General features: G+C 41.7%; 1 protein-coding gene across 1 annotated transcript; it reads right to left on the minus strand.

Annotated features, from left to right (window-relative positions):
- Positions 1–244: 244 nt before the first annotated feature.
- LOC128369250 (zinc finger protein 616-like) lies at positions 245–5,682 on the minus strand. Its single transcript, XM_053330255.1, has 2 exons — positions 5,505–5,682; positions 245–936 (listed from the first exon to the last, which is right to left on the minus strand). Exons 1-2 carry the CDS (start codon positions 5,674–5,676, stop codon positions 245–247), a joined length of 864 nt encoding a protein of 287 aa, XP_053186230.1. The 5' UTR covers positions 5,677–5,682.
- Between the last annotated feature and the right edge of the window lie 8,312 nt (positions 5,683–13,994).

Below are 13,994 nucleotides of genomic sequence, written 5' to 3' on the forward strand. Positions count from 1 at the left end.
ATTTCCACATTTGTCTTGAATGTCCAAACAAGACTAGCACTTAGTATATATAACCATTGACTATTATATTTTGTCAAAAGTTTGGATCACCACTATATTACTAATTAACATAGTAAACTAATGAATGTGAACAGAAGCCAGGGATCAAACCACCAATCATTACAACTGGCAGCTTTATTTATTGCTGTCATTGCTTTTAAACATGTGACTGTTTACTGAATCTCTTGACACTAATGGTAACCTCTCACCAACAAAGTTTTTCCCTTGTGTGGACAGTCATGTGTTGTGTCAGGTTTCCTCTTTGTGCAAATGTTTCACCACAAACAGGACAACTACATGGCCTTTTCTGTGTGTGAACTATCAGGTGTTTTGTCAGATTGCCTTTCTGAGTAAATCTTTTCCCACAAAGTGTACAACCAAAGGGTCTCTCCCCAGTATGACGTCTCATGTGTGTCTGAAGATGGTGCTTTTGGCCAAATCTTCTACCACATTTACAGCAGCTATATTTAGTGCCAGTATTATATCCTATATTGTTTACAGATGCATTTTTTTTCATAGTATTTAAGTCCGTCTGAGATTTCCTGGTCTCCTTCCAATCAGCATTATCTTCAGTTTCAGCTACAGATGAGTATGAAGTCTTGCCATCAGATCCAGATAGACATTTAAAACCACAGTCCTCTCCATCAGCTTCTGTTCTTTTCATCTGTTCAGTTGAGCTGCTGCCTGAGGGTTCTGACTCACTGTTCTCTTCAGTTTGTCTTTGATGAAGCTGTGACAACTGAGATTTCTCTTCATCATCATTCTGCACAGGGAAATGAGTAAGTAGGAACGCTTCCCCCTCCTCTTTAATGTTTGGGTGCTCCTGGTGCTCCTGGACCACGCTGGAGCTCAACCCCTGATGCTCTTCTTTAATTACTAGCTCCTGCTGCTGGACATCTGCTAGAAATACAAAAACACATAATCAGGTTTAACCACTTCCTCCCTAGGTCTCTGACTCAGGGTCCTACTTGAAAACGACTTGCTCAACATGAATATAGTATATATCTGCAACTACAAGCTCTATATGAATAATATTGGTATCACAGGGATTAAAGCAAAAAGAAATCTTCTGACTGAAATTTTCTCACGTCCCCTCTCGCCACCTTTCCTTTAAGAAATCCAAACGCTAAATGTAATTGTATGAATAAATATTAATTGAACAGTTCAACATAGTCTATCACCATCAGTGATAGACTGTCCAGTTAGTTTTTAAACAGTAGGCCTAATATTTGGCTTCTTAAAATAAGTTATAATGGTTCACATAAGTCTAATAATTATTTAGCTATATTAAGATAATAAAACATTTAATTAAAAATGAGCAGTGTTTCCTTCCATGGTGTAAATAATCGTGATAATTGTATAATCGTGATTTTTCATCTCACAATAATCGTGACACTAATATCTGATGTGGTGACATCCCTACTGGAAACAGCTGAGAAAACGGCAAATTGTTCTCCTGCTGAACAAGATTAGATTTCCTCCACTAAGCATTGCTGCTCTTTTCTAAGTGAAATGGAAAAGCTTACAGGTAATAATAAGACATACTGCAGTCTGTTTAAACTGTGAGGGTCAGAGTAGAAATGGTTTGTATTTTACAAACCGGGGACCGGAGGGTGTGTTCCAACTATAGGGGGATCACACTCCTCAGCCTCCCTGGTAAGGTCTATTTGGGGGTGCTGGAGAGGAGGGTCCGTCGGATAGTCGAACCTCGGATTCAGGAGGAGCAATGTGGTTTTCGTCCAGGCCGTGGAACTGTGGACCAGCTCTATACCCTCCGCAGGATCCTTGAGGGTGCATGGGAGTTTGCCCAACCAGTCCACATATGTTTTGTGGATTGGGAGGCATTCGACCGTGTCCCTCGGGGAGTCATTTAGATGCAGTAATAGTCTGCTTGCTTCCAACAACATTTTAACTATTGATAGTTGGAAATTGACTTGCAGGCTGCACATGTCTGTTTGTTGTGATAATAATGTAGAATATAGTATCACATTGTATATAATTATTATTCCTCTGTAATTCCCATCAGATCTGCATTGATCTCATATATGGCCTTTCGGCAGTCCAACTGACGGAAATCTTCATAGCGACAGAGAACTTGAATCCCTGTAGTATAGTAATAAAGGTAACACTTGTGAGATACCTGTAGAAGTGAAAGCATCAGCATAAATGTTACTGGGTCAGACTAAATGAAGATTGAACATTCAACCTCCCTCTCTCTTCCTGTCTACTGTTAAATAAAGGCGTCTGTGTCAAAAAAATCTTTTTTTTTTTTTTTTTAAAGAAAGAAACTGGCCTCAATCGACTGAAAATGATCCAGAGATATTGGAGTAGCTGTTACTAGGAATATTATGCAACCAGACACAACTTGTAGCCATAAAAACGGCAAAGGTAAGACATAATTTGTAGTTGTAAATTTACAATGGAAGTTTGTTTGGATTTTTCTTTGATGGTTTATTCAGTGTTTATTCAGTGAGTTTTGGTCGGACAGTAATGGGACATGGTTTACACTGCTGGAATCAGTGAAATCACAGGATTAATTTGATTTGATAGTTTGTGTGGATATATGAAATTAAAGATAGGAGGACTGCAGTGTCTGATTTGTGCTTTGTTGAGCTGCAAATGGTTGTGCTGGCTCAATAGCTGAGCTTCTTCTGAATCATACGGTGTGTCATATGACTATATTCGTGCTCTTATTTTGTTATCAATTACCTTTATCAAAAGAGTTGGACCACATAGGTTTTCAGTGACAACACAACAGTTTTATTATCTCCACTGTTTCTTCATCTCCTGGCATGCTGATGAATATATGAAACATAACTGGTAGATAAGATAAATGGTCTGCAGCCAAAAGTGAACTGTATTCATTAATAAATGAATTATAAATGAATGAAGCAATGAGGTGGAGTGCTCCACTGTTATTAAAGTGAACGTTTTGTATCAGTGGAGAGCAGCCACTCTGCTGCACTGTTAGCCCCGAGGAAAGAAATCACTGTACAACACAGTGAGCGGGTGCAGGGTTGTTGAGGTGATCCAGACTGTCAGTATTCCTACTAATAAGCACGGGCACACAAGAGTGTACTTTTCCATTCGTCATTGATGTCCAAAAGTAACTCAAATAGCTGGATTAAATACTGTGTACTATGAGCCAAGTTGCCCCTGTTCTTTTAAGCATTGTGAAGCACAATGCTGCACAGTACAAAGTATACTGTGACCCATGGGACTGAAAAAGGTTGTTCCAACACATTCATTGTTATTAACAGGCAGCACTTTGTGTGTGCACTTGTAAAGTTACATTTTTTTAAATGGTTTTGTATAATGTTGCAGTGTTAACAATGTTACTTATACTTATAACGTTCTTTCTCAGTTCTGGAACTCAATTTCTGATGCATCAAAAGAGTATCTATTGAAATAATAATCATAAATGTGCAATGACTGCTTGACTTGAACTAACAACTATTACTCAACTAGTACCTAAAATCTTTTCAGTCCTTACTGACTACAATTGTATTTTTGAAAAATGTCAATCTGGCCAAAAAATAGCAGAGAGATGGCTCTCCTCTCCTCCATGTAGTGAATTACATCACAACAGATTGAGATACCAGAAAAAAACAAAACAAAACTGAAAAAACTGAAAAGAAAGTGTTTTATTTGCTAAGTGCTGAAATAATTGGCCCCCATCCTGATGACAATGTCTATGGTGTGCATGAGCACATACATGTGCATGAATGTGCACAATCAAGACATAAAGCACAGCACTGCAGGGGTGAGCAAAGATGTGTGGGAAAATAGAAATAACGTTTTATTAATTAATTCACCAACTTTCACACAACCACCGCTCCCTCACTTGATTCACTCTAGCTTGCTCGACCACAACTGCTCTTTCTCTCGCTGTCGCTGCTCCTCTCAACTCTCTTTTTGTCTCGTCTTTTTTCAAATGAGTTGTTTGCCTAAACTTGAAGTCCAGCTTGATAGACATTTACCGGCATTGATAAAATGCAAACACTCAGAACTAACGTTAGAGGAGCAAATGTAGCAATACAGATGTTTTGGGTGGTTAAATTTTGCCAGTACCTTGTGAAAAATATTCTATTAACGTCAGTTAATGATGTAAGATAAGATGGGGTTTATTCGTTATTTGCCACTATAAACACACTCTGACCTCCTCAAGCTTTTATTTTGGTACTTCCTGTTACCGGCATTTGAATTTGCATATTAGCTAAATATTTAGTTTCACTCGAAACATTTAGATTTAACATTTAGATTTAGATTTAACATTTAAATGTAACATTTAGATTTAGATTTAGATTTAACATTTAGATTTAACATTTAGATTTAGATTTAACATTTAGATTTAGATTTAACATTTAAATGTAACATTTAGATTTAGATTTAGATTTAACATTTAGATTTAGATTTAACATTTAGATTTAGATTTAACAAAATTTAGATTTAACATTTAGGTTTACATTTAACATTTAGATTTAACATTTAGATTTAGATTTAACATTTAGATTTAGATTTAGCATTTAAATTTAACATTTAACATTTAACATTTGGATTTAAATATTTAAAATATCTCTAAGTTGACAAATATTTTTGTAAATGTGCAAAAAAGTGACTCTCAAAAATTCACACCAGTTTTTTAAACATTGTTTGAAGCTAAATGTGACAAAATGTTGCTGTTATTTTCAGCGTGAGCTGCTTTACAAACGGCACCCCATATTGGTCCGCATCAATACATCATTTGAATCTAGCATACAGACTTTAGAACGGTTCGGTTTCACATAGCCTACGCATATTTCTAAACAAAATACGTAATGACTAGCTACTCCTCATACATCACTTTGGTGTTAATCTTCTTCGTTTTCCTCTTTTGTTAAAAACCTGGACAGAAAAGAAAAATGGCAGTCTAGTTTTGCTACGAGACAAATTTCAGGCAGAATATACATAAATATATAATATAAATATATAACATAAATATTAGGGCTGTCATTCTGCAGACCCTCGAATCTCGAGTCACGTCATAGTAAAGAAGAAAACTAAGAGAATTCAAACGACTATTTATTTGATTTTTATAAAGATTTAGATAAGGACATTTGATTGCGATAAAGAAAGTGGAGATTTTTCCCAACAGGCCAACTCAAAATGTTTATGAACGGCTTACAAATTATTTATTAAGTAATAATTAATGACTCATTAACCATCAATGAAGCCATTCATTGATGCTTATCAACGATTTCATCACATTTGATCCAGATTAAGTGGTGCAAAAACAGAGAATCAGCCACTAAATATCATTATTATATAATTTTATATTTCTATATTTATTTAAATATTTCAACTCCCAATCAGAAACTGACTTCAGCGTCGTAGAACTAAAACCTATATATTTTACCCACTGTGTTGGATTATTATTATTATTATTATTATTATTATTATTATTATTATTATTATAGTTTACAGACCTGTTCTGTGTAACTTTATCTCAGGTTTCCAAATGATATCCAGCTGTCTGCGCTGACGGTTGATCTCTGCTTCGTACTCTGAGATCATAGTTTGAAAATGTCGGAATATTTCTTCAGCAGCGGCAGTTAGTCGGTCATTGATTAACTCTCTGAAACGTTGAACTGAAGTCATTGTTGTCTAATTAAATGTCTCCGTGTCCTGCTCAGAGACACACCACCATGCACACCACTCATGACGTTTACTTCCGATTGGTGTTACACTGTTAAGCTTCCGAGTGCGGGATGCTGTGCTGCACTAATTGCACTTTAAGGTCCCTTTTTTAGTTTTTCATTATCATTTTAATGTTATAATTTTTGTATAGGTTAAATATGTTTTTTTTTTTTGTTATATACCTTTCCCCCACTGTGGGATAAATAAATTGCTCTATCTTTATTTAGTTCCACTGGTTGTAAGTATTCATTTCTTCTTCTACATCTTATTTTTCTTCTCCTTCTTTAAGTTGTACAAACATACATGTACAATAACAACAACAAACAAGGATATGTTTTAACCATAGACTGTATAGAAGAAAGGTTTTAACTTAAAGTATGCAAGGAGCTCAAATGACTATGATCTTTAAAATTAAAAAAAAACTTTATTAGTGAAGACAAATGCTCACACAGACACTGTGCCTTTTTAGATTTGATTTCTTTAAAAAAAAAAAAAAGTAAATATAGAAAGTTCTTTCAAAAAAGCCAGGAAATGTAGGGCAACATTCATGAATTGACACTTGTGTATAAAATATTTATACACAATAAGTATTATAAGATTGTTTAACAGAAATTCTCATTTTGAGTCCTCCAAAATGATACCAAGTCTAGTATTATTATAGGTTAAAGTTGACAAAGACTGATTGTGTTCTGAGATCCAGTGATGAAATTTATTCCAAAATAAATTGGAAACGTTACAAGAAAAGAAAAGGTGTCCCTGGGTTTCAATTCCATTTTTACAGAATGTACAAGCTATAAACAAACAGCTGTGAGCATCATGATCCTGGTTATATTCAAACCTCTTGTCACCCTCACCTCCTTCCACCACTTCCCACTCTGTGTGACAACAGGTGGCTGGTGGACCAAGAAGGCAGACACTGAGTAAACCCACAATACGGACTTGTATTGAATCCACAGGGGAGGTTAGGGGCTGGAGAGCAGGAAAGGGAGGGAGAAGGAGCTGGAGGACACAGGAGGGCAGGCAGGCAAGGACAGGGCGACGTAGTGGAGCAGAGTCAAAATGAGGCAGGAGACACAGGAGCAAAAAACGGATGGTTACAGAGGTAACCGTGGTTCTATGAATGAAGGTCAACATGCAACCGTATGGGTCCCTCTCTCCGAGGGTGAGCTGTTTCAGGAGACAATGTAGCAAATTAACACCCCGCCCAGCGGGTGCAATCAGAGCCTATTAATACAGCTGTGCGATCACCTGCTCACTCTTTTTCTCGACTGAGGCCGAACTAGCCTTCTGAATGACAGTGCAAGCTGGCGTGTTGACCTTCATTCATAGAACCACGGTTACCTCTGTAACCATCTGGTCAACACGCCACCGTATGGGTCAACAGTATAGCAAATAATGTCAGGCAGGAGGTGTAGTGAGGCAAAACAACACTCAGGACAACCAGTTCACAGATCAGAACACGTTTTAATGAAAACAATTAATCTCCAGGTTTGTGGTTCCAGGTTCCTGGCACAATAGTCAAAGGCCGACGAAGGCCACCTGCTGTGAATGAAAACACTTTCCACTGAAAAGGAAAAAGGTCCCCATAACAGAACATCCTTAATAAACGAACACAACCACTGGGTGAACATCAACCCTGAAGCCATGGTCCAGCATGGCAGGGACCACAAATCTCACAGGGCATGTAGTTCAGAGACCCGCTTTGCTGAGAGGTGAATCTGTCAATCCTTTCTCCAACAGTGACTGCAAAAATAAGAGGGCTGCCTGTGTCCCACAAGAGACTGGGTCCCAGCCCTTCTCTGAACACCACTGGCAAAACCGTTTCTATCTGCCAGAATAAAGCACCCTGGTAGAGGGAGCTCTGGCTGCCCGCAGGGTAGCCATAACAGCAGAACTCAAGCTGCTGAGCGGCTCCCATCTAGAGGCCAGACATGCAGCCTGTAAATCCCTGGATTCTGGTGCCAGAGCTGTCCTTGAGCCTATGACAGCATGTCCGGCCTGACTGGGAGGCACCATGGGGTTCCTGCCAGCAGACTCCGCAAAGTTGCCATCCATGGTTGATGTGGCCAATCTGGGGCCACAAACAGAACCCTGGCCTCCATCATCCCCACCCTGGCCAAAATGGCTGGTACGAGGGGAAAGGGAGGAAATGCATACATTCCCGTTGGACCTGCTATGGAGTACCATAGTGGGCAATGGGTGGTCTCCCGTGAGGCAAAGAGGTCCACCTGGGCCTCTCTGAAGCGAGACCAAATGGCTTCCAAAATCTGCGGGTGAAGCCGCCACTCCCCTGGCCTGGGGCCACCCCTGGACAGGAGGTCTGCTGCCACGTTCACTTCCCCCGGCAAGTAGATGGTCTTCAGGGACACACCCTGCGCATGAGCCCAGAGGAAGCCATTGAACCCCTTCAGGTTCAAGATAGGACGGAGGCCGCCGTCCTTTTTCGGAACCAAGAAGTAGGTTGAATAAAACCCTTGCTGCATCTCGCCACTGGGGACGGGTGTTATTGCCCCCTTCTTCAGAAGGGCCGAAACCTCTGTCACAAGGGACTGACAATCTGCCCTGTCGCTGAGGAGGGTAGGAACAATGCTGGGAAACGGCGGTGGTCTGGTTCTGACTCTGTATCCTGACTCCAGTGTATTTAGTACCCAAGGGCACCGAGTACACTGGCGCCAGTGAGCAAGGTGCTGAGAAGTGAAGCGTGAAACCGGAGGCTGACAACCGTCAGCGCCGGCCACCAGCTGACCCCGGTCTGGTACCCCCACGATGAGAGTTTCCACTACGGTCATAGTGAAAAGAACACTGGTGAGCCGGGACGCCCCGGACTGGGAACCCCTGGGCGGCAGGCTGCGGCGCCCTGGATTCTGTAGAGCTGACTTGAAAGGACCCACGACCCCAATGCAAGCGTGAGGCCGGCACATCCCTCACAGAGCGCGTCAGCTCCCTCGCCCTAGGAGACTGTTCCAAGGCTGCCTCACAGGGTGGACCAAAGACCTCTCCTGGCACCACTGGAGCTGCCAGCACAGCAATGCAATCCTGGTCGGACAGATGGGATTGTGACAGTCAGACTTGGCGGCGTGCCTGGACCATGGAGGCCATTAATTGGCCAAGGGCTTGGACATGCACACTGGTGCCCCGCAGCAACATGTCCGCCACACGGAGCATCTCCGTCATCTCATCACTCGGGGCTGCTGAAGCCAAATCCTGCAGCAGACCCTCCAAATAAAGCAGCAACAAAGAATTGGTCCACGCCAGCCTGGCCGCCAACGCTGAGGCATGATAAGCTCTGGCGCTCATTCTCCGCCCGCAGACCAGCTTGGCCCAGTGAGTTTGCTTGATGTGGAATGCCACAGAATTCTGACAGTTCTTCTGACTTCATGCTTTTGTCCATAGATGTGTCCATTTTGGCAAGTCCAAAGTATTGTTTGGAGATGAATGACATCTTTTGGTTTCATTTGTTCAACATTTTGGTCAGCTTTACGGTGAACAGTTTTGGGTTTATAATATTCATGGTCTGGTGCATGTCAGGGAACATGTCAAAAACCATGGAAATTTAGATCTCATATCCATATGAAAACTTCCTCGGAAAATTAAAGAACTTGGTTCAGGGGCCATGCAATCCTTTGACTCAGGTGATACGTATCACTTCTTTACATATCCAGTTGACTCAAAAGAGATAGGAATTTATGTGGTTTCCAACCTATCACACCAGTGTCAAGTGTTCACCAAAGAATGATGAGGCCCACTACAGGAAGGAGGTCAACCTTCTGACCACGTGTTGCAAAGACAACAACCTCCTGGTGAATGTCAGCAAAACCAAAGAGATTGTTGTTGACTTCCGGAGAAGCCACACGGAACACCCACCACTGACCATCGATGGTGCTGCTGTGGAGAGAGTGAGCAGCACCAAATTCCTGGGGGTGTACATCAGTGAGGACCTCTCCTGGACCACCAACACTGCATCACTGGTGAAGACAGCCCAGCGGCGCCTCTACTTCCTCCTCAAACTGAAGCAAGCAAAAGCTCCCCCTCCCATCTTGTGCACATTCTACCGGGGCACCATTGAAAACATCCTGACCAGCTGTATCACTGTGGGGGGGGGGGGGGGGGTGCTTTCCTGCTGTATTCCTGAATACAGCAGGAAAGCACTGCAATGCATAATGAATACAGCTGGTAAGATCATCGGTGCCCCACTTTCTTCCTTGCAAGATACATACATCACCTGCCTCACCCGCAAAGCTACCTCGATTGTGAGCAACGCCATTCACCTCACACACAGTCTGTTCAGCCTCTTGCCTTCTGGGAGAAGGTATACGAGCCTCCGTGCCTGCACCACCAGACTTACAAACAGCTTCATCGACCAAGCTGTCAGGAAGCAAAATTCTCTCCCCTCTTTCCCCTTAGCTACACCCACCAGGCTGTCAGAAAACTGAATCCCCCCTTGCACTATTATTACTATCACTACATACCATACAGACTGAAATTGCTGCTATTCACTGACTGTTCTTTTTTTTTGCGCTGTTACTGTTACAAATCCACAACTATATACAGGCACGTGCACACATAGGGCCCTAGGGGTGCTTGAGCCCCTGCCCTTTTTGCCTCGTATTAAAATGTGCCCTCTGTGTGTGTGTGTGTGTTTGATTTTTTTGTTTTTTGTTTTTTAATAACATGTTAAAAATGTTTTAAAAAACGGCGGTAAAAAAACTCCACGGTATTCTACCGTACCCATTTTCTTGTAATACGGGGTTGTTGTGTGTGTTGAGCCTGCTGCTCCTCTGTTGCGGCTGGGTCACAGAGCCGCCAGAGAGAGACAGAGAGAGAGGCAGCTGCCCCATGGATAACTGAGAAGACGTGACAGTGGGGCAACTTGAACCTGAGTTATGGTCTAACTAGTCGCCGTCCACTTATTCAACGTGCTTAAATATGGGTAATATTTCAGAAAAACACTCTATTTTAATCAATGTGTCAGCTTCTATTTTTGCCGGACGTCAATTTATCACAGGGCAGATCGTGCGGGACAGGAAATCTTGTACAAAATAAAACACTGGGTTAATTTTCTAAATAAAATGCACTGTGTTTACGGTGGATCATATTTCCTTCACTATAGTTCTGAAGTACAGGTCCGAGGTTTAGATATAAAGTTTATTGTGACTTTGATAATGTGAATGAACTCATGTTGACAATAATTTGTTGACACAAAAGAAATGGCAATTACATATCACTTTCACCTACACAGGACACACAGCTAAGTAGTTAGCTTTCTTTTAGCACTTTACTTTTTAATTTTACATTAATTTCCATATTGTGTAATGGACCGGAAAACAAATTCAGGGGCGCTTAGCGTGTGCACATGCTGCCCTTTTCTAGGTTTGAGCCCCTGCCCCTCTATAATCATGTGCACGTCCCTGATGTGGGCCAAGTGCAAGTGGGGTGTGTGGCCCATCACGTGGGAGTCTATTCCTTTGCAGGCTGTGTCTCATTTCAGTGCTCTCCTCTGCTCATCTCTCAGGTGTTCATTCCCTTAAAATGCTCCTTTGGTACCAAGGCTGCTGGGTTGGTGAGGATGGAGGGATGTGCCGGAGGATGCAGCCTGGAAGGAGTGCAGTACTGCTCGCCAGCTATTGGTAATATATTAACCATGACAGATTGTTTGATGTATAACAAGAGATGGAACCTCGTTCTTATGATGCAGTTGATCACTTCCTGCAGGAGTGACAGTCAGGGAAGGTCATTAGGGCAAGGTGCTGACACCTGGCTAGGCCTCTACCAAGGTGATAAATGCCAGCCTGAGGCCTGTACTACGCCTGACTTACTCAGACATTCACAGTCCTGATAAGCGGTACATTGGCTGTGTCCCAATCTGGTCCTAATTGCGAGGCTGCATCCTCGAAGTACGCATTTAGAGGCCGATTACGTCACAACGCCGCGCGAAGGCTGTCCCAATTCGAAGACACCTTCAAATGCAGCCTTGAAATTCTTTTCCCTCTTTTTCGAGGATGCACCGCTACTATCCTTCGCGGCCTCCCAAATCCCAAGATCCTTTGCGCGGCGCTGTTCAGTGCCGCGAAAACACAACAATGGCGACACCAACAGGTGAAGACTTTTCATTCAAGTGTAAGTATTGGTTTGTTTTATTTAATTACTTTTACTTATTACTACTTATACTTTTATACTTTTACTAATTACTTATATTTTATTACTTGACTTATATCTTATATATATATATATATATAAATGGACTAAGATGAACAAATTTAGATTTTAATAAAGAGCTACGTTTGGGATTATCACTATTATATGTTATACTTCATTATTATCATTATTATGATAATTTTTTGCTATATTGGAACCCTTTTGTCTGTTGACATAGTAAAAAAAACATGTTTTACATTACATTTTGTTTTATTTTTGTTTTAGGGAGCAAGGAGCAAACGAGCTCCTGATTAAACAAAGAGGGGAAAATGACCATCTATTCACGGTGGCCAAAAACTCCGCCACGGCGGGATGGAGGTAAGGCTGATGTCCATTTTTGTACATCTTTGCATCCCTGTGTTGATGTGATCTTGTGTTTACCTTTTCTCTTGCTTCCCTCTGTGTTTAGAGCAATACTGGAAAAGATTGGGCTGGAGGGGAAGGTCCAGCCCTACCAGGCCAAAAAAAAATGGGACAATTTAAAAAAAAAAAAAAAAAGTAGGTAGCCTACAGGTTTGGATTAGTTTTACTGTTACTAAATACTTTTGCTGAAAATTGCTGACATGATTGATTTCCACTGCCTTAGGATTGCAAATATCCAGGGACAGGGGAGGGGGCCAGCGGCAAGCCCACTGCTGGCACTTGGCCGTGGTTTTCCTCAACCAGGAAATGCCTCGAAGGCTAGACCGTCTCATTTAACAACGGTTGATGCAGCCTTCGGAGGTTCCTCAGAAGGCTGCATCCTTCGAAGGCCGCAAAGGCCGCGTACTTCGAGGATGCAGCCTCGCAGTTGGGTCGGAATTGAGACACAGCCTATGAAGCTGGTTATCAACTCGGTAATTCAACCCAGGGTTTTCCAATCTTGATCACGGCACACTCACATAAAAGGGGTGGTGTTTGCAGCGTCTGACCAATCACAAACATGGAGAAACCCTGCAGAGTTTACTTTACCATGGAGGAGCAGACAATTATTCTTCAAAAATATGAAGAATTCAGACACATCATCAAGGCTAAAAGAAACACTGTTGTCGCAGCAAAAGCAGAAAATTGTCGACTCTGTTAATGCATAAATTTGTGAGATTATACAATATTAATTCATCAGACAATATAAACGGACAGCACTCTGATCACACAATTTCATTTTATTACGGCACAGACGTTTCAGGCAGAGCGCTTCCTCAGTGCCCTTCCTTTCCTTTATATTTTCCATTGAGTTATTTTGAGGCTCAGCTCCTCCATGTGAGTGCGTTTTGTGTTGGAATATTAATTCCTCACCATGAAGGCAAGAGTAGTTGTGCGTTCCATAAATTCATGTTTCTGCAGTTATGCCATGTGTGACCATTATTATTAACCTCATTATTTCTGTTTAGCTCCCTAATTGAGCTAAACGGACTTTGGCACGTACAAAAACATACTTCAAAGCGGTCGGTGACAAGGCTTTATTTCTTCACACTGTCTCTGTTGTATGAATGAAATCAATGGAATTTATTTGATATCGTTTGTAATTGGGGAGCCTCAACTCACTATGTCAGCCCTTTATGGCACTCAGCTGCAGCGCAAAGCCAGCTCCATACTTAAGGACTGCTCACATCCTTTGCATGGTGAGTTCCAGCTCCTTCGTTCTTCGTCATTTTGTGGTCCCAAAGGGTTGGACAAAACAGTACAGAAATAGCTTTGTACCTACAGCAATTGTAATGCTGAATAGTCAGGCCACAAGGTGAACAATCTTGTTCATATTAACTTTACTTGTATCCATGGTGGCTGTGATTTTATATTGGGATTGCTGAGTTGGGACTACTTTACACAACAAATTTACCTTCTGGTACTAATAAAGAAACCTTGAACCTTGAACATAGGGCAGGTAGACCAGACACTTTATTTTAAAGAGACCCAACTTCCCCCATGAGCAAGCATTTGGCAACAGTGGCAACTGGGCTTTAAGTAGGCGACCATCTGCCTTGACCAGCTTGATTAAGAGAGGAAAGACAGACACAACAACACCACCTCCACCACAACTAGTGGGACCATGACCCCGATCCAAAGGAACCTGTGAGACAAGAGCACAGAAACTCCTGGGAAGAAAA

Source organism: Scomber japonicus, chromosome 12 (assembly GCF_027409825.1).
Source record: "Scomber japonicus isolate fScoJap1 chromosome 12, fScoJap1.pri, whole genome shotgun sequence".
Lineage (NCBI taxonomy): Eukaryota > Metazoa > Chordata > Actinopteri > Scombriformes > Scombridae > Scomber > Scomber japonicus.